The sequence below is a fragment of the Salmo salar genome, chromosome ssa11 (assembly GCF_905237065.1).
Source record: "Salmo salar chromosome ssa11, Ssal_v3.1, whole genome shotgun sequence".
NCBI lineage: Eukaryota > Metazoa > Chordata > Actinopteri > Salmoniformes > Salmonidae > Salmo > Salmo salar.
In genome coordinates, this window is record NC_059452.1 from 42,594,243 (window position 1) to 42,616,789 (window position 22,547).

Below are 22,547 nucleotides of genomic sequence, written 5' to 3' on the forward strand. Positions count from 1 at the left end.
CACCACACCAGAATCCTCCCACTGACAGAATGGATGAGAGCCGTGGGGAAGGGAGAGGAGAGATGTCGCTCCACCACACCAGAACCCTCCCACTGACAGAATGGATGAGAGCCGTGGGGAAGGGAAAGGAGAGATGTCGCTCCACCACACCAGAATCCTCCCACTGACAGAATGGATGAGAGCCGTGGGGAAGGGAGAGGAGAGATGTCGCTCCACCACACCAGAACCCTCCCACTGACAGAATGGATGAGAGCCGTGGGGAAGGGAGAGGAGAGATGTCGCTCCACCACACCAGAACCCTCCCACTGACAGAATGGATGAGAGCCGTGGGGAAGGGAAAGGAGAGATGTCGCTCCACCACACCAGAATCCTCCCACTGACAGAATGGATGAGAGCCGTGGGGAAGGGAGAGGAGAGATGTCGCTCCACCACACCAGAACCCTCCCACTGACAGAATGGATGAGAGCCGTGGGGAAGGGAAAGGAGAGATGTCGCTCCACCACACCAGAACCCTCCCACTGACAGAAGCAGAAGGTGTGTGGGAGGACCAAGCTGACACATGGGGGAGTTCAGGTCTCTGCTCATAACACCAACACTAGTGTTGAGGACTCTCAATAGGTTGGGTTCACAACACATTCATAGGTTCCTAACGCTGACTGTGTTTTGATTGATGAGAGGACACTGACTGTTAGATTGAGGGTAGATGTGATAGAAACACCATATGATTGACTACTTTGTGTTTATGTAGCCTACTGTGGGTATTGGACTCTGCTGTGACTACACTAGCTTTGTGTTCATGTAGCCTACTGTGGCTATTGGACTCTGCTGTGACTCCACTAGCTTTGTGTTCATGTAGCCTACTGTGGGTATTGGACTCTGCTGTGACTACACTAGCTTTGTGTTCATGTAGCCTACTGTGGGTATTGGACTCTGCTGTGACTACACTAGCTTTGTGTTCATGTAGCCTACTGTGGTTATTGGACTCTGCTGTGACTACACTAGCTTTGTGTTCATGTAGCCTACTGTGGCTATTGGACTCTGCTGTGACTCCACTAGCTGCATGTGCATTTTAATTGCTGTATTTTCATGTTCCCAGAACGTATTCATGATTACTTTGCCACATATGCAGGCCAATCCTGTGTGTGTGTGTGTGTGTGTGTGTGTGTGTGTGTGTGTGTGTGTGTGTGTGTGTGTGTGTGTGTGTGTGTGTGTGTGTGTGTGTGTGTGTGTGTGTGTGAGTGTGTGTGTGTGTGTGTGTGTGTGTGTGTGTGTGTGTGAGTGTGTGTGTGTGTACATGTCTGTCTATCTGTCTGTGTGTGTGTATCCCATTGTACAACTGCATTCCAGCCATGGGAAATTTGATCAAAAGGTGTCAGAGCGAGATGGCCACAGCTCACAACAGTGACGTAAAGGCTGCACTGACCAGTCTCTGTGTTTCTATGTTTTCCCTGGACACACACACACACACACACACACACACACACACACACACACACCTAAACCTGGTCCCGAAGGCACATTATTGCATCAATGGCTCCTCAGTGTGTATGTGTTCAGCTACACTGTGCTTGTGCTTGCCAGCATTAGTCTCTGATCCCAGTTTAAACCTACAGAGGGACAGTTTCCATGCCAACCCTTTCTGTGTTAGCATACCTATTTTAACATACACACACACACACACACACACACACACACACACACACACACACACACACACACACACCACAGATTACAGTCACACTGCTAACACATGGAGCTTTTACTCACAGTGTTTTCTCCATCTCTCTCCGGTGAAAAATAGACGAGGGTTATTCACGGTTAAGGGGGCATCTCTTCAGAGCAGAAAACAAGGTTATTTCAGGACAGAGGAAGGAACCTGTGAGTGTGCATTAGTGGAACACAGATTTGAACACAGGACAAGCACTTGGGGCCTGATTCAATCAGATCTGCTTTAGCCCGAAATCCGCGTAGTTTATGTTTTTACGGCATACGCAGCTGGGACAGTGTTAGAGCTGTCAAATCCACAAGCGGCTACCGGCATTATATCTAAAGCGGACATTGCTATTGGCTGAACGGATTCACATTAAAATAAATCCCATGCCGCCTTGTTCAAACACTGGAATGTGAGCTGTAATCTACACCTCCATTAGGATGACGGATGTAATCTACACCTCCATTAGGATGACGGATGTAATCTACACCTCCATTAGGTTGACGGATGTAATCTACACCTCCATTAGGATGACAGATGTAATCTACACCTCCATTAGGAAGATAGATGTAATCTACACCTCCATTAGGATGACAGATGTAATCTACACCTCCATTAGGATGACAGATGTAATCTACACCTCCATTAGGATGACAGATGTAATCTACACCTCCATTAGGATGACGGATGTAATCTACACCTCCATTAGGATGACGGATGTAATCTATACCTCCATTAGGATGACGGATGTAATCTACACCTCCAGTAGGATGACAGATGTAATCTACACCTCCATTAGGATGACGGATGTAATCTACACCTCCATTAGGATGACGGATGTAATCTACACCTCCAGTAGGATGATGGATGTAATCTACACCTCCACTAGGATGATAGATGTAATCTACACCTCCATTAGGATGACAGATGTAGTCTACACCTCCAAAATGATGACGGATGTAATCTACACCTCCGTTAGGATGATAGATGTAATCTACACCTCCATTAGGATGACAGATGTAATCTACAGCTCCGTTAGGATGATAGATGTAATCTACACCCCCATTAGGATGACGGATGTAATCTACACCTCCATTAGGATGACATATGTAATCTACAGCTCCATCACGATGATAAAAATCCTATATTTTGTTTAATAATTTTTCAATTTCTGTCACACCCTGATCTGTTTCACCTGTCTTTGTGATTGTCCACCCCCCTCCAACTGTCGCCCATTTTCCCCATGTGTATTTGTACCTGTGTTTTCTGTCTGTCTGTGCCAGTTCATCTTGTTTGTCAAGTTTACCAGCATTTGTCCTGTCAGCGCCTGTCTTTTCCCAGCCTCTCTTTTTCTCGTCCTCCTTGTTTTTGACTCTTGCCTGTCCTGACCCTGTACCCGCCTGCCTGACCACTGGCTGTCTCTGACCCTGAGCCTGCCTGTCGTCCTGTACCTTTGCTCCTACTCTGGATTATCGACCCCTGCCTGCCTTGACCTGTCATTTGCCTGCTCCTGTTGTTACAATAAACATTGTTAGTTCACACAGTCTGCACTTGGGTCTTACATTGATTCCTGATAATTTCAGTGTAATTATTTCTATATAACCTACACTTTCTCACTCTGAACTTCTAACGCGAGTGGGACAAGTGTGGCTTCGTGACAATGATCACAAAAGCAGCTGACAGCTCCAATGCAGTTCCACCCCCCTGACACAGCCAAAACATCAGCTATGCGGGCGTAGGATCCATCTGATTGAATCTAGGCCTTAGACTTTTCCTTGGCCTGTGTGTTTTATGCTGGCTGTTTGGCACAATGTTTTATACACTCTTTTATCAACCACAACCTTCCTAGGATTTATGAGTTGAAAAAGGTTTTTATTTGAAACTGCATTTTGATAGTAAAAACATTTTTTTTTTAATGAAATGTTTAAGGAACTTTATGGTAAACTAACTGAACTAGAACTTATTATGAGAGGATATTATGTAATGTTCTTGGTTTACTGGGGTAAGTACTGGTACTGCAATAACATAACACACTGATACAACAGTTACAGTTATTTGTGTTGTTGCTTAGACAATACTTTTTCCCTAGATCCTTGTATTAGTAGAGTTACTACTCCTATAAAGCTACTCTCAGTGCCAGTTTCCACCCATCAACACCACACCAACAATGTTGCAGGAGTCATCAAAATGGTTAAACAATCTTCTTAAATGCGAAAACCCCTGTGGCATGTTATTTTAAGTGGCAAAGCCTTTATTTGAACACAGATGTAGGATATTCATTTCATCACTCTTTAGTTGCTGAGAATTTTCCTGCACAGCAAGAAATGCAAACGTGTAGCGTATTCAAGGTTTAAAAAGGCTTCTCAAGTTTGTAATTTACACTTTAGAATGTCAGACTTGATTTGCCCTAATGAAAAATATATCAACCCCTACTAAACCTTACTAAAAATGTCCATTAATTATAATCCATATAATAATTCCCATTTCCTGTTGCTGCAGGAAATGGGGGTAGATGCACTTGATTCAGCAGTCCAGCTCCGGGAAGGCAAAGTGGTACTATTTTGAACCATTTTATGAGTCTGAAGGTAGAACTTCACCTGGCCATTCAGATAGCTCATTTGAAAATGTAAGATTTCAAAACTTTTAAAATCCCGACTAGAGAGAGACTCAACGAATACAGCAAAGAGCTGCTGTTTTTATGAGTGAGTTCATGTTTAAGATGTTATTCATCACAGTCAACACTTTGTTCAACACCTTAATAGCCATAAAATGGGCGTTATCCCTACTTCCATGCTACATCCAGCACTGAGCTGTAATGGAGTATAGAAAAGTGTTCCCATAAGCTTGAGTTGCTATTATTATCTGCTTGTCTCTTTTTTAATATCGAGGAATATTTCACTTTCTCTGGTCATAGGAGTAACAACATGAACTGGTGCATGAGTTTCCCCATCAGCTGGAAGACTGTGTCCCCTTTTCTCAGCAGAGGGAGGGAGAGAGGAGGGACGGTGAGTCGGGTAAGAGGCAGCCTCACCGCTGCTCTCTCCCTCCCCTTAGACAGATGAAGGCCATCAGTCTAGTAAAAAAAAGCTAATTATTATGCTCACTCAGCTGTGAATCACAAGTAATACAACAAATGATCTATTACCAGTGTGATCATATACCTAACATTTTAAAACAATGTCAAAATGGTCTGAGAAGAACAACATTGGCAGGACAATTCAAGCATATCCAATATGCAGTGATAATGTATTGGGCCTATACCGTATACACTACTGCACAAACCTCATTGCTACAGAACTGTTTGTAATTGGTTAATGTTGCATAGGCTTATACTTAAATAAGGATCTTGACTCAGAAAGTGATCTGGACTCAGAAAGTGATCTGGACTCAGAAAGTGATCTAGATTCAGAAAGTGATCTTGACTCAGAAAGTGATCTGGACTCAGAAAGTGATCTTGACTCAGAAAGTGATCTGGACTCAGAAAGTGATCTTGACTCAGAAAGTGATCTGGACTCAGAAAGTGATCTGGACTCAGAAAGTGATCTTGACTCAGAAAGTGATCTGGACTCCAAAAGGTTGGTGATCGTTGCTGTAGGACATTCACAGCGTGAGGACAGGTGAGGATATAGCACAGCAGACACTCAGGCGTCAGCGGGGCAGCAGAATCAATCATTCCGGCTGCACAGACACAGACACGTGCACGCACACACACACACACACACACACACACACACACACACACACACACACACACACACACACACACACACACACACACACACACACACACACTGTCTGACTGGAAAGCTACATTGCTCTAACCACGGGACAACTTCCCTTGCTGGACCATGGGATATAAAGACTCTATTGGAGTGGACTGGACACTAAATATAATGTTGGATTGAGGAATATTTCAATTATGTTTTCATGTGTAATTATGACAAGTGTAGCCATGTGTGTGACGCATGGCTGCACAAAGCATGGCATTGCAGCGGGAACTGTCAGTGCTTCGTCATCGATTGTACATGTCATCAGTCAACAGGTAAACTCAGCTGTTGAAGAAAATGGTGAACGTTCCAAAACGCAGGAGTAGCCAACAGAATGTCTCCGTCACTCCACCATAAACCCCTAAACTTTTGCACCTGGTTATACAATATTGAAAATCCTTCTAGATTAAAGGACGAACATCTGGTATCCCTCCTTTATAGAGACCTTCCCCGTACCGTAGTTCTCTCTTCCATCTGAGGAGTGTACACAAGGCGTGTGAGTAAACTCATGCTTTTTACTTTTTGCTAGTACACAAGGCCACATGACCAAAGCCTCCCTTAGGAGCGGTGACGAGCATTCACCCCCAGGCGATGTATTGTACACAGTACACCGAGCAAAGCTCCATGGCAGCTGAGCTGATCACTTCACAGTCACAGCCAGTGCTCGTATACGGGGCCTTCAAGTGCCTCATATTGGATAGAATTAAGTGTGGATAGGAATGAAAGCTGTGAAGGGATTTGGTCTATTCTCTTTTAGTGGGTTTGTGAGCCATATGTTCTGCCCAGGGACACAATAAACATCACGACGGCTCAGTAGCTCACGCACGGCGCAGAACACATGGAGAGCAGGCCCTGAACTCTGGGCTAAGGTCAGGCGTGATTACGCCTCTCCCAGCAGCTTCTGCTCAAAGAAAATAGGGCAGGCATAATCATAATCTGCTTCAACACTAAAATAGAGAAGTTTGTTTGATCATTGCCAGCATCTGATTTGGTTACAATACGCTCACAGCTCTGAGGTGTTGCTGTTAGGCTATTGGAGATGCTGTGGAGAAAATATTGTATACTGTACACAATATTTTCTCCAAGACTATGTAGGAGGATAACCATGTGTTGTTTTTTGCTTGACGGGCAGGTCAAGGGTCAGCTTGTGTTCATTTTGGTGCACACACACACACACACAGACACTAAGAGACACTCGAAAAGCTTTCCCACCTCTTCAAATAACTACGAATATTTCCAGTAGAAATCAGTCAATAATTGAAGAAAATAGAAACCATATGTACTTCGAGGAGAGAGAAACTATAGGAAGAGAGAGAATAAGCTGTATGGAGGAACACAAGAGTCTCCTGGGACTGCTGTGTGAGACAGTGGGAGGGAGATGGAGAGAGAAAGTAAAAGGCAGTAGAAGACTGATAAAGGGAAATAGAGAGAAATAGAACAGAGGGTGTGTGTGGATGTGTGTGTGTGTGAGAGAGAGAGAGAGAGATGGACAGAGAGGGAGACAGAGAGGGAAAGTGAGAGAGTGAGACAAAGAGCGAGAGAGAGAGAGCGCGAGACAGAGAGTGAGACACAGAGCGAGAGTGGGAGAGTGGGAGAGAGAGCGAGAGTGAGAGAGGGAGAGTGGAAGAGTGGGAGAGTGAGACAGAGAGAGAGAGAGAGTGAGACAGAGAGAGTGGGAAAGTGATACAGAGTGTGAGAGTGGGAGAGTGAGACAGAGAGAGAGCGACAGAGAGTGAGAGAGTGAGACAGAGAGCGGGAGTGGGAGAGTGGGAGAATGAGACAGAGTGGGAAAGTGATACAGAGGGTGAGACAGAGAGAGAGCGACAGAGTGGGAGAATGAGACAGAGAGTGAGAGAGAGATAAAGTGGGAGAGTGAGACAGAGAGAGAGCGACAGAGAGTGAGAGAGTGAGACAGAGAGCGGGAGTGGGAGAGTGAGACAGAGTGGGAGAGTGAGACAGAGAGCGGGAGTGGGAGAGTGGGAGAATGAGACAGAGAGCGAGAGAGAGTTAGAGTGGGAAAGTGATACAGAGGGTGAGACAGAGAGAGAGCGACAGAGTGGGAGTGTGTGCTTCCATCCCCGGACCAGAGTAGGATCACAGCCTTGTGTTCTGCATCTCAATGGACGCCCAGCCACCAATACTGATGAGCCACAGAGTGTGTGATGTTCCATATACAGCGTTATCTGTTCTGGGTAAATGGATAGAAATCACAGTCCACACTGTCCCTAAAGTTCACTTTGACCTGGACATTCACATCCTTCACTATTCCGTATAGCATTGTTTCTAAATACATTAAAGAGCCAAGGGAGTCAGAGTTAGATTTGGTCATGAGTGATTTGCTTGCAGTTTTCTCTGAAAGGAATGGAGACTATGCTTAAAAACATAAAATGAAAATATGTCTTCAATTCATAATAATTCTCTGTTTTGTTTTACCTTAACGTTCTACGTTTTAATCCCTCTCAACAGATGCTAACATTCCATTGAGGAAAATGCTTATACAAATCTGCCCCAGATACTGCGGCGGCCAGGGGTGAGATGTAACGCTAATGCCTTTACCTCTGACTGGGTTTAGGAATGTTTCCTAAGTGCTGTTTATTGGTCACCAATGGAAAAAAACACCCCCCATGGACCCAATTGTGCCATTTCCTCTTGTTCCTGCTATGGATGCTGGGTTAGTATTCATGACTTTGTTAGGAACAGATGGTTAGAGATCCTGAACGCCTGATGCTGTGATGAAACATTCATACCACTTCCTGTGGGATTTAAGCCCTTTACTCAGGGGGGTGTAGGTATCGTGGGCTATTACTCTGCGTTGTGTGACACCCTGTCACCAGTATTCCCCGTTCCCCTTGACAGAAAGACGATCCTGGTAAAGGTTGAGTGCAACATTCACTATTTATTGCACAGTTGGTCTTGTCCAGTCCAATGTTGTCCAGTCCTATAAAAGTCTGTTGTCCTCCTGCTATGCCGACTCAGTCACCCCTTAGACGGAATGGCAACATTCACTGTGTGTTGATGCAACAGCTGGCATACAGGAAATCTATGAGGACGGCGCATTGCATTTAGTTTAGACGGCTGAAAGTAAAAGTCAATGGTCTTCATTATGAAACCCTTGGGAGTTGAATTTACATTTGTAAACTGGTGTTTTACTCTAGCTTTGTTCTTTAAATCAAACATTTTGTGCTGTTCCTAAATCGACACATGAACTCCCACCCTCAGATGACTTTAAGAATTCTTAAGTTGTAGTGCAAATTTGAAATCAAAGACAAAAACACAAACTTAACCCATGAAAATTATAAGGCAACATTTATAAATATATCAAAAAATAGTCATCCAGGAACTATCTTCGTTACGAAAAAGGTACAAAAGTTTTGTCCTGCACGAGTGAGAGTGACATGTTTTTCAGTTCCTCCGCTGACTTTACTGCCTTATAGCCCAGCTGATGTAGAACCTTCTGACACGTGGCCTGCGTGTACTCCACCATGTCATAGGACAGTTTCAAGCGCCAGCTCTCGGCGTTGGCTGCTGAGTCTCTCACCGTACCGTACTTGTGTTTAGCCGACAGCTCGGTGCTGCCCCTAGTGTTGGTCTGTATCCACTCCTCCACGCTCTTGTCCATCGACAGACCCAGGAAGTCATATATCTCCATGGTCTTCAGCAGAGGGTTCCTGGACAGATCCTCGTAACGCACCAGCATATACTTCCCTTTGAGCCAGTGGGGGTGGCTGAGCCCTGTGGACACGGAGCCGAGGAAGTCCTCACAAACCACCGTCAGCTGGCTGAGGTCCAGGTTGTAGGGCCTCCGCCCTGTGGCCCTCCAGATCCTCCACAGACGGTAGGTGTCCCGGAAAGTCTCGATCCGTGATGACAGGATCCCGCGAGGGTCGCGCACCAACTGGATAACCTTGATGTTCAGCCGTGGATCCTCCACCAGCGCCCGCAGGTCCCCGATCTCCGGCACACGCACAACCTTGATCGCCACATGCCGCTTCTCGCGGCAGGCATCGGCCGCCAGGGTCATGTTGAGGGCGGCGCACTTCTTGACGCAGTCACCCTCCTCTACATTGGCGTCGGTGGGTCCAAAGGCGTCACACACGGGCTGCGAGCATAGCGCCCGGCTGGCCCCTCTGCGGAACAGCTTGTCCGTGGTGTGGTTGGCTGGCGCCGGCTTAATGTAGCTCTCTAGGAAATAGAGATCGCAGCCGTAGAGGCTCCGCAGGAGATCGCGACTGGCACCCAGCATCACCCTGCGGTCGGCTGCGTTGCGGCTGTGAGATAGCCGAGGGATCAGCGTGGTCTGGACATGGTAGAGGGGCTCAAATAGGTAGAAGATGTCAGCATGCTGGTTGAGCAGCTGGCCCACGAAGGAGGAGCCGCTGCGCGTTGTAGCCAGCACCATGATGTGGGTCTTACGGGAGGTGTTGAAGCTGAAGTAGGGGTAGTCGTCGCAGCCGGCCCGCCCCTCCATGGGGGACTCTGTCTCGGGGCCTCCCAGGAGGCCACAGTTCTGGGGGCTTGGCACGGGGCAGAGCTGGAAGGGCTTGGAGGTGAGAGTCCGGATGGCGGTGTACTGGATGGCAATGGAGGCCAAGGCCAGCAGGATCACTGCCTTCCAGGAACATTGCATGGCTGGGCCACTTCATTTAGACGCCGCGAGTCAGAGCCAAGTCATATACCTGAGGTGGAAGGAAATAATGGTTACACTAGAGAACAATGGACTAACCCTGCTATTGATGCATATCATTGTACTATAGCCTCTAATAAAGAACTGAACTTGGAACAGTTGCTGTGAAGTCTATACAAGTTATGTAATGATGCATGTATCAAGCGTGAACTTGAAGACCAGCCTGATTTATTTAGAGCCTCAGTTTGATGTGTCAGTGCAGTGTGTTCTGTATCAGTGCAGTGTATTATGTATCAGTGTAGTGTATTATGTATCAGTGCAGTGTGTTCTGTATCAGTGCAGTGTGTTCTGTGTCAGTGCAGTGTGTTCTGTGTCAGTGCAGTATGTTCTGTGTCAGTGCAGTGTGTTCTGTGTCAGTGCAGTGTGTTCTGTGTCAGTGCAATGTATTATGTATCAGTGCAGTGTGTTCCGTGTCAGTGCAGTGCGTTCCGTGCGTTCCGTGTGTTCCGTGTCAGTGCAGTGTGTTCCGTGTCAGTGCAGTGCGTTCCGTGCGTTCCGTGTGTTCCGTGTCAGTGCAGTGTATTCCGTGTCAGTGCAGTGTGTTCCGTGTCAGTGCAGTGTATTCCGTGTCAGTGCAGTGAATTCCGTGTCAGTGCAGTGTATTATGTGTCAGTGCAGTGTATTATGTGTCAGTGCAGTGTATTCTGTGTCAGTGCAGTGTATTCTGTGTCAGTGCAGTGTATTATGTGTCAGTGCAGTGTATTATGTGTCAGTGCAGTGTATCATGTGTCAGTGCAGTGTATTATGTGGCTCTGCTTTCTATGTGACCTCCAGCGATGCGCCAGATGGCTTTCCCTCTGTTGTGGCTTGTTGCTTCTACTGAATAAGCTGATATCAAAAGTCTCTTATGTCCACTGAATGCTCAATCACTAATGTACCGTTAGTTCACCCTCCACTAATCTCTGCCCTAAAGGCAGGGGTTGAGAGAGAGAGAGAGAGAGAGAGAGAGAGAGAGAGAGAGAGAGAGAGAGAGAGAGAGAGAGAGAGAGAGAGAGAGAATCAAGTAGCCAGAAATATAAATCAAAATGAATTGTTTCTCTGACCAGCTAGCTTTTGTAATTGAAATAATATGTCTGTGTGGAGGTGAGTGCAGAATATCATTCACAAAGATATGTAAACCATCCACAGTTGCACAACGTTTTACGGTTTAAATTAATGTCATATAAAGGGGAATCCATAAAAAAAATGAATTAACATAATTCAAAAGGCTTTGTGTGGCAGTGATACATTATGTAGGATAAATGCCTTTGTATTTCTGTACAGAAATGTGATGCTCTGAACGGTAGTCAGTCACTACAATCAACATTCATCATCATCAGCTCGGCTACTCTTTTTGAGCGCTCAGTTCTGCTCTGATTCCACCTCAACCGAATTCACATTGTTACACTGGGAACTAAAACCCAAACGCTGAAAATATACAGTTTTAAAATCCGACGACTTTATTCCAAACTATAGGCCTAAATTAACTTTTAATACCAAAATATCCCAATGCTCCCTTTATCCCATATCACTACAGAACACAGAGAAATGTAGGACATTAAATGTAAGCTAAATAAGTCGAATGAATGGTAGGCCTAAGCATCTGTTTGTTTATTTATTTATGTATTCTGTAGATAGTGATACCTATGGCCCAGGTTATTCCTCTGACAGACTCAAGCGGATTGCTGATTGAGCAGTGGCCCAATCTCATAAGAAATCAGAACACGATAAGAGAGCATAGACTATTATAATTGTAACAACGCATTAAACACCGCTTTGCCACTATGTGGTTAGAATAATTGCGCCACCTGTAGAAAAGCGACGCTTTAAACAGCATGCGACTGGCAAGTAATGTCTACCGACAGAGCTAACGGTGTGTGTCCGTTTGTGCGCGCGGGGACGCAGGGTAAGCTTCTCTTATGCATATACACTAAATATAAACATGTCATGCACCACAACCAACCAACCAAACATAATGGAAGGCATGGATTGAAGATTTGTAAAACAATAACTTTATCCACATATTGGTACATGTTTTAAATGAACCTACCCTGATGCAATTAGATCGCATAATATAATGGAAACATCGAACACGTCTGTTTCCACAGGATAGCCTAGTTACCTTATTGACGGCTGTGTTTAAGGACTGCCGTCAATCGCAAAGAAAAGTAGCAGCCGTGCGATTTTTCCAATCACAGACAACCGGTCTGGTTTCTACTAAAGCAGTATCCACGGTACGCTCGTCGGCTTTGTCCCCGCTTCTGCCATCGGGATAGCGGAGAAATAAGTGGATTATCCGTGCGTAATAGATCCATGAGTATTCACACTTAGGAAACCATTTACAAAACCGACGGAAAAAATAACTGATTGAAATGAAAGATGTGGAACACCAGGAGCTTCGTGCGCTGCATCCGTCGCGCAGTCAGGTTTCTTTCAACTGATGCGTGGAGGCTGTGTGCGTGTGAGGTAGGCTACACATGGACTGAACGTCTGGACCACCCCCAAACGCCCCTCTCGCTCTGTCTCTCTCTCGCTCTCGCTCTCACTCACTCACTCAAATTCAAACGCAGACATAGGTTTTTAACCCATCTAGAACACTTGTCAGAATGTACGCAATGGCCACAATTACCCTGTTATTGGCCCCCACTGGGCCTGTTGTTTTTTGGATTAGGGTACGAGATAATTTCAGAAACTAGAGGAGATATTTGCTTTTCAAATAAGATATTAAGATGTTAAGTATATAGTATGTATAAGCTGGAAGTAGAGGACTAAGCGTTGTTGTTTACTCAATTAGGGAAGGGGTGATAGGGTTAGAAAGTAATATAAAGGAAAATATATTTAAAACAAATATGTGAATATATGTATTTATATGTGTGTGTGTTTATTATATATATATATATATATATATATATATATACAGTAGAGGTCAAAAGTCTGGACACACTTATTAATTCCAGGGTTTTTCTTTATTTGGACTATTTTCTACATTGTAGAATAATAGTGAAGACATTCAAACTATGAAATAACATGTATGGAATCATGTAGTCACCAAAAAAGTGTTAAACAAATCAAAATACATTTTATATTTGAGATTCTTCAAATAGCCAACCTTTGCCTTGATGACAGCTTTGCACACTCTTGGCTTTCTCTCAACCAGCTTCATGAGGAATTCAACTGGAATGCATTTCAATAACAGATGTCTTTCTTTTTTTCTCTCGGAGGACCTGAGCCCTAGGACCATGCCTCAGGACTACCTGGCATGATGACTCCTTGCTGTCCCCAGTCCACCTGGCCGTGCTGCTGCTCCAGTTTCAACTGTTCTGCCTGTTCTGTTTCCAGTTACAATAGTAATTTAGAACATTAACAATGTCTACACTGTATTTCTGATCATTTTGATGTTATTTTAATGGACCAAAAAAAAAAGTGCTTTTCTTTCAAAAACAAGGACATTTCTAAGTGACCCCAAACTTTTCAACGGTAATATATATATATATATATATATATATATATACGTATTTGCAAAAAAATATTTGGGGGATTGGAAGTGATGCAGACAATTGCATTGATGGAAGCTACAATCTGCATTTTTAAAGTTGATTTACCCCTACATTTAAAAAAAATAATAGATATTAAGATGTTAACATCATATTTTAATATTGTGTATATGGTACTTCTGATGCATGTATTCCCACAGTGACTTCCCATATTAGCATTTTGTTTAGGATGCCATCTTATTTATGCAATCCAAAAACATGTTTGACTGTTTCTGTTTGTGACTGGCACTCAATTAACATGCAATTGCTTCCTAAATATGGAGGCAAATGGTTTAGTAGAATCGTTTACTTACACCCACAATGTCCCCTGCAACTCTCACACATTACAGAGGGATAAAATGCATCTGATAGGTTACATCTGCCCCAATAGCCTGGGTGTCAGTCTGTTTCTGCTCTCTTGCCAACTCTGCTCTCTCTCTCTTGCCTGTCACACCAAACAGGCAAAAGCACAAACACATCTGTTTCCAGGCTACTGCCTCAAAGCCAGATGGTAGCAGGTCATTTCAGGTCACCAGGAATCTGACCTTTGAGATGTACTTTAAATTCAAGTCACTGAAAAATAGGTAGTCCTAAAGCTTTTCATATTGGGGGATGTGGGTTTGGATTTCGAGCTGTATCAGGAATGTTAAAGTTTCTCCTCAAACCAGCACTATACTGCCTAGAGCACTGCATCTCCGAGAGGGAGACTCTCTAGGGGATTAACAACCCAGATATTGATAGGAGAGTGGGTGGGCTCATATTAAACATGAAACGAGCCAGTGTTACCTCTGAGATCAGTTCAGGATACACAACACGGGGATGTTAAATATAAAATAACCCAAATTATTTTCCACTCTGCAATATCATATGGCTAACAGTTACACCCACCCACACTGCATATAAACCACACACACACACACACACACACACACACACACACACACACACACACACACACACACACACACACACACACACACACACACACACACAGTCAACTTACCTGGTAAAATAAGGGTTCATTAATTAAATCAAAGAGATGTATCAGGAATCAAGGTAAGACCCAAGTGTAGACTGTGTGAAGTAACAAAGTTTATTGTAACAGGGGCAGGCAAACGACAGGTCAAGGCTGGCAGGGGTTGATAATCCAGAGCAGAGGCCAAGGTACAGGACGGCAGGCAGGGTCAGGTCAGGCAGAGGTCGATAATCCAGAAGTTGAGCAAAGGTACAGGATGGCAGGCGGGTACAGGGTCAGCACAGGCAAAGTTCAAGAGAAAGCGAAAAAGAGAGACTGGGTAAACCCAGGAGCTGAGACAAACCACTGGTAGGCTTGAACTGGCAACAGACAAACAGACAACACAGGTATAAATACACAGGGGATAATGGGGAAAATGCGCGACACCTGGAGGGAGGTGGAGACAAGCACAAGGACAGGTGAAACAGATCAGGTCGTGACAAGATGGGATCATTCAAAAATCATGTTAACCGCTATTGTTGAACACAGAGTGAGTCCATGCCACTTATTATGTGATTTGACAAGCACGTTTTTACTCCTGGATTTATTTATGCTTTATGCCATAACAAAGGACTTGAATACTGAATGGCTGAAGACATTTCAGCTTAGAATTTTTTTATTAATTCTGACAACTTTCAACAAACAAAATTCCACTTTGACATTATGGGGTATTGTGTGTATATCAGTGACTCAAAAGCCACCATTTTAAATTCAACATTAATGTTGAAAAAGAAGGAGTGTATATACTTTCTGAAGGCACTGTATGTTTTGTAATATTTGTGGCGGTTAAGCGCGGAGGGTCAGTATCCCAGGCGGTGTGGATAGCCTATGTCTAGTGGCCACATTGACAATTATTATAAATCTTGTAAGCAGTGTTATGCCAAGGTGGCAAATGGTTATTTATGCAGGTTTTTCTGCCTATTATCTTGAGTTGAGATTCCAACTTGTCTCATGTTGGGTTTTGGTCAGTGTTGTGTAGCCTTTCTGATGTTTTATGGAAGACTACCCAGTGAAAAGGAACAACCACACTCTTGTCAAACATTGGATTCTTCAACTCTGCCCTCATGGTGACATTCCTGACAGTCTATTCAAAATTGTTTGTCAAGGCCGTCGCTGTCCTCCATATATCACTGTCTGTCTGTCTGTCCGTCCATCTAGCTGTTTTTTGACTGGGCAAGCCATACTCATACCAAAACAAATCTTTATTGTCCTCATATGAGGCCGTCACCTCTTAAATATTCTCACAAAAACGATTATCCAAATAAAACCATTTGTCATTGAAGGAAAAATTGATTTTCTGAACCAAAGAAACCCTGTAAGTGTTGGCTGAACAAATCTGATACTTCACATGCCAGAATGGGCAGATGGATTGCGAGATAAAGAGAGAGAATGGCAGCTAAAAAAATCTGATAACGACTGAAAATGTTTTTGAGAGGCATCCTGTCAGCTGTATTTATTTCTAGCGATGAACACATCAAAGGCTGGAGAGTTTTACAACGAAATGAAACTCACAATGTGAAAAGCATTGGGGAGTATACACAGATTATATCCTCCTTTATGAAACAGAGAAAGTGAAAAACATGGGGGAATATTCTGAGAATATATCTTGCTTTTTATTGAATTTGGGGTATTATTAGTCAATTACTGTTTGGAATGCATTTGTTGAAAATTCAATAAACAGAGATTTGAAAAGAAGAGGTACTAATCATTATACTATCATTAGCGATATTGTCACGTCCTGACCTTAGAGAGCTCGTATTTTTCTATGGTAGAGTAGGTCAGTGTGTGACTGGGGGGTTTTGTCTAGTTTATTTATTTCTATGTTGTGTTCTAGCTTCTTTTTTCTATGTTGGGGTTTTTGTCTAGTTTACATTTTCAATGTTGTGTTCTAGGTTATTTTTTCTAGGTTGGGGTTTTCGTATGATTCCCAATTAGAGACAGCTGGTCATCTTTGTCTCTAATTGGGGATCATATTTAAGTTGTTGTTTTTCCCACTAGTGTTTGTGGGAGATTATTTTGAGTTTATGCATGTTGCACCTCTTCGTCGTTGTTTTTGTTTATAGTTTATTGTCTGTCTTGCATAGTTTCACATAGAAATAAAGATGTGGAACGATACGCACGCTGCGCATTGGTCTCTTTCATACGACATCCGTGACAGATATCTGTATGAAACTTGATTTTCTTCTCAATACTGAATACCACTTTCAATGTTTTTAAATCACATGTACTAGTCCACTCTTTAAATTTGAGCTTTATTCACAACAAAACTTTCACAAATGGCAATCAACTGCACACTAACCCATTGGGTTAGATGTATCACTGTGGCTTCAACTCCTCAACATTACCAGACAAGGTTACATATCGCTATGTTCACTGTTGTAGTAATGACCTTTGCATAAACTGTACAACCTGCTGGCCATGATACCCGCCTGGGCTATCAACAAATCAATCCCCCCATTAAACCCTATAGGTTTCAAGGCATTTCTTTCCACGTCTATGTTCACAATGTTGTGTGGATGTACTTTGGTTGATGCTTCCTGTGGTAGATGTGCTATTGTTGTAACCTTGGAGATGAAAGGCTCTTGGATGTGTTTACTGTGGGGCTTTTGGGAGGCCATTGTTGTTGTGGACAGCCAGTCCTGATTCTCTAGCCCGTCTCCAGAGCCCCATGTCAATAAGCCCAGCTTGTGAAGCCATGTCAGGGGAGACATCCCGTTATTGGCAGGCTAGCATCTGCTGCAGCGCGATAGCCTCGTTATCGGCGAACGTTATTCTGCTTGAACATGTTTTAAAAGGATGGGGCGCCAACAGGATGAAACGACACGCTAACTGATTGTTGTTTTCTTCCTTCTTCTCCTCTTTCCCCCATGCTGTTATAAGCACTTGGCGACAGTTTAGTGAGTCGTTTTACGTCTGGGAGTTTCATTCAAAGCTTGAACAAGGCACACAAGGATTTGGAGGTATTTTCTTTAGTCTTGTTTGTGAAAGGAAGGCGAAAACAGAGAGTGAGGGAAGGATCACCTGAAAACCTGAGTGAGGGGAAAACAGAACGAGGGAGAGAAGGATTACCTGAAACCTGTGTGATGAAATACAGATGAAATACAGTATTTAATAACTTTTTACCCCAGCACAGGGGAAGACTAATGGGTAAAGTTAAACAAACTGCAGATGTTTCACACTTACAGACATTAAGTCATCCTGTTTACGTCCTTAATTCAGGAAAGTATCATAAGAAATATCTGTTACAATTTAAAAACCTCTTAAATGTAACTACATGTAGTGTAATCTATGTAATCCCTGAAGTAATTATTTATCATGAGAGGGCCATAAACAATAACTAGTAATGCTGCATACTCAAAGGTTAAAATCTCACTTTTTTTTGTATACATTGCTGAGGTGTAGTCACTTCTGAGGACACAAGCTCAAGTACACAGTACAAATATGATACAAATATGAAATATTTTATATGACGTATTTCCTATTCAACAAAATGAATAAGGCTTGAAATAACTAATTGTGTATACAACAAATCTACGGTGTCCACAGATGGATTTATAAGTCAAAATGTCTGTTGGAACCAGTACCAGACCCACACAGGTCCCTAAACAGGGGACTTTACATCTAAGAGGTAAATGAAGTATACATCACCCTTAAACAAATCACAATTTATTTGTCACATGCTTCGTAAACATCAGGTGTAGACTAACAGTGAAATGCTTACTTACGGGCCTTTCCCAACAATGCAGAGAAAAATATAAAAATGTATAAATATAAATCCACAATGAGGAACAATAACGTGGCTGTACACACGCGGTACCAGTACTGAGTTGGTGCGCAGGGGTACGAGGTCATTGAGGTAGATGCAGTACCAGTCAAAAGTTTGGACACACCTACTCATTCAAGGATTTTTCTTAATTTTCACTATTTTCTACATTGTAGAATAATAGTGAAGACATCAAACCTATGAAATAACACGCATGGAATCATGTAGTAAGCAAAAAAAAGTGTTAAACAAATCAAAATATATGCTTCACAGAGTTCAAGTAACAGACACATCTCAACATCAACTGTTCAGAGGAGACTGCATGAATCAGGCCTTCATGGTCGTATTGCTGCAAAGAAACCACTACTAAAAGATACCAATTAGAAGAGACTTGTTTGGTCCAAGAAACACAAGCAATGGACATTAGACCAGTGGAAATCAGATTGATAAAACAGTAGCATCAGCGTATTGTGGTGGTTCATTTCTGTATTAGCAAATGAGGAGAGAGACAAACTTCACACACCAGTCAGAGTTATACTTAAACTACATCTTTAATAATAAGAGCTTTGCAATAGCACTGACTTTCAACGATGCACCATTTCTAATGAACCGTTGAGAGTGTCAACACAATGGCTACTGAAATATTTTATAGCAAAGATCCACCCCCCTAGTTGACATGACAAACCACATATATTTAGGAACAGTTCACAAAGGAAGACTTTATAATGAGAAAGGAGTATGTCATAGCCAGATAGCATTCACTATAAATGATTGTTCAGTTTGGTCCCTAAAACGAGGTTCTAATCCCGTTCCTGGTACTTCATAGCACGAAAACACCAACTCATCCAATGGCATATATCAATTGTCAACTCTAGATACTCCCATCTCAAGTAAACACCTCTTGACCCCACTCCTGGACATACAATGGTTCCAGACACTGCCATACACCTCCCCCAATAGAAAAGGAGGGAGTGACTTGCACACAGACATTGTGGAGACAAGTAATTGGTTCCCCATTAATCATGCCATCCCTTCACATGGTTTAGGAATAGGTAGACACATTCACATATGAAAACAATGTTCCATCCTGTCCTCTTCCCTTTCTGATATTCTGCATAGCACCAAGGACATGTGAAAGACAAGTCTGACCTCTCCCCTCTCTGGGCCCCAAGTGACTGTGCCCCAGCTGAGGGAAGAAGTGCAACTGCCAACACCAGAATCCAAAGGGATACTTTCTAATAACAAGTATATCACATAAGCATATTATGCAGATAAGACATCTTAATTATCTATGTTACCCAACTAATTCTGATTCATCCACCACCGTATGTGATGAGTCTAAAGAGTTAGTGCAAAAAGGGTCAATGCAGATAGTTAATTAGACTAACTAACTATTTAGCAGTCTTATGGCTTGGGGGTAGAAGCTGTTTAGCATCCTGTTGGTTCTAGACTTGGCGCTTTGGTGCCGCTTGCCGTGCGGTAGCAGAGAGAACAGTCTATGATTTGGGTGGCTGGAGTCTGACTATTTTTATGGCTTTCCCTTATATAGTATGACATTTACTTATACATAGTTTGTGAAGCATCTATGTATGCCTTATCATTGGTTAATAAGGGCTTATAAGATGTACTTTGAATAATTAACAAAATATCATATACTGAACAGTGATTGGCTCATGTCTGTAAACAACAATGTTTGGTTTGCACCATGGGCATCTGCAGTTCCTTCAGTCTCTGTTTCCTCTATGCTGAATATGTACTTGACCTGGAACATCTCTCATATCCACACACTGACAGGCTTCCACCGGTAATACTGTAAGCCCCTTAGACTGCTTGAAATTCCAACTAGGCCTTTGCCCTTGGGATCTTCTTTGTACACTAAACCCACAGAGCTTTGCATCTCACCCTGCTGCACAGTCGTCACTGTCAAAGGTCTCTCAAATCAACTACACCGCATATCCTCCTCTACACATACATATGACTGGGTTGGATTCTGTGTCTTGATGAACGACTTTGTCATCTTTACAAAAAAGAACAATATGGGACTCTACTCCCATCTGTGAAAATATTTCAAATTGTGTGTGTGTGTGTGTGTGAATGAGTGAGCACGTTTCAGCTGAACCACTACAAATGCTATTGATGAATGCGATCGCTGATAGGAACATGTCTTGGCCACCTTAAGAGATTTATTGGATTCCTGTTTTTGTTGTCCTGCACAACTGTAATTTCCACTCAAGTATAGGTGAGCACCATTGTGAGGCAGAAGGCAATGACAAGATGAAACTATCTAGGTCGATAGAGGAAGAGGAGGGAGGCTCTTGTCAGGTGACAGAGGGATATTGGTTGGGGGTTGAAACCTTTTTGTTCAATGGAGCCAGACCATGGTGAATAGACAACTTAGATACCACTGGACTGAATCATAAATAAGGACTCTAACTGCTTTCAAAGTGTTAAGGTTAAGGCAAGGTCAAGTTAAAACAAGATATGTAGAGTACATTTGAACGAATATGCCGTTTGGTTTCTTTTCATTTAACTATGTAAATATTGTTTGATTGAATCCATGATTGCCTACCTACTTGCGGAGAAAGATGAATGTTCAACCTGAACCTGGTCTCCATTAAGTATGGCCTTTTGCTCTGTATCATGACCACTGGTGATTTTAGCATGTACATCTTGGTGGGGGAAAAAACTAAACAATGTAGGTTGCATGCCAGCAAAGCCACTACACAACACTAAACAACACATTAATTAAACTATAACCATGACAAACAGTGCCCACAAACTGTTAGGGCCTATATAAAGCAGCAAGAGTCCCAACAGCAGTCCCAACACCTTACCACTGCTACACCTGGCTATCAGCGGAGCCTTGTCTGGCAGGGAACAGTTAATTCAGCCTCATTTACTGCCTTTAAAAAAACATAGCTGATATGGCTGAATTGCTTAAACAAATGTGGTTACTACTGACAATTAAGATATACAAACTATGGCATAAGGGGACGACAAGCGGATAAGAGGCAATCCGTAATTTCTATTAAGACATTAATGAGCGAGCTAGGATGGTTGTAGTAAATATAACTCTTTGTTCACTTCTGAAATGTACAGAATCCAGAACATGTGCCACTCTTACAGTGTTCTCCCTGTACACCAAGTCAGAACCGTAGGATAAATAAAAGGGGCACATAAGCAGACAATGAAAGCTCTTACAATATTCTATGATTACATTTCTATAAAAAAGGTTATAGGCTACATGTGCACCACCAAGTCAAAACTGTTGTCACGTCCTGACCAGTAAAGTGGTTATTTGTTATTATAGTTTGGTCAGGACGTGGCAGGGGGAATTGGTTTTAGATGGTTCAGGGTGTGTTAGAGCATGTGTTTTGGTGGGGGGGTGTTTGATTCATTAGTCCGGGGTTTTTTGGTTAAGTTCTATGTTGTATATTTCTATGTCTGTTCTAGGGTGTTTAGATCTATGTTTAGGTAATTGGGATTGGGGCCTTCAATTGGAGGCAGCTGTTTATCGTTGCCTCTGATTGAAGGTCCTATAATTAGGAGTATGTTTGTTATGGGAATTGTGGGATGTTGTTCTTTGCACTGCTGTGTTTAGCATGCAAGACTGTTAGTTAGTTTGTTCATTGTTTTGTTTATTTAAGTGTTCAAAATAAAAGTGAAAATGAGCACTCAACTGCGCCTTGGTCCACTTACCACGACGAACGTGACAACTGTAGGCAAAATTAAGAGGGGTAAATAGACCAAATTATTAGGTGGTGAGGCACATGAGCTGCTAATAGCTTACTACACAACGTACACTTAGTATTACTTTCTTAGTTACAGTATACATATTTCCCTGGCATATTATATCATTATTGCAGCAGCATACAATACACTTACCTTGTAGGAAGGTGGCACAGCGGTCCTTTGTGGGCAAATTTTGTTATCAAACTTTGTCATCAAAGTCTGTCATTCTCTGGATTTAGGGTGCTTTCAAGACAACTGGGATCTCTGAAAAAATGTTGACGTCAATGATCTTTAGGTTGTAGCTAAACAAAGAGGCCCGAGTTCCGGATTTACAATTCCGAGTTGGATGACCGTTGAAAACAT

General features: G+C 42.9%; 1 protein-coding gene across 2 annotated transcripts; it reads right to left on the bottom strand.

The window, feature by feature from the left end:
* Positions 1-8,354: 8,354 nt before the first annotated feature.
* LOC106593337 (carbohydrate sulfotransferase 1) lies at positions 8,355-12,610 on the bottom strand. 2 transcript variants are annotated; one of them, XM_045689587.1, is made up of 2 exons: positions 12,264-12,610; positions 8,355-10,154 (listed from the first exon to the last, which is right to left on the bottom strand). In XM_045689587.1, exon 2 carries the CDS (start codon positions 10,103-10,105, stop codon positions 8,828-8,830), a length of 1,278 nt encoding a protein of 425 aa, XP_045545543.1. In that variant the 5' UTR covers positions 10,106-10,154; positions 12,264-12,610; the 3' UTR covers positions 8,355-8,827. The 2 variants fall into 2 exon arrangements, with proteins under 2 accessions (XP_045545543.1, XP_045545544.1); XM_045689588.1 differs by having other exon boundaries at positions 12,192-12,610.
* Positions 12,611-22,547: the final 9,937 nt, after the last annotated feature.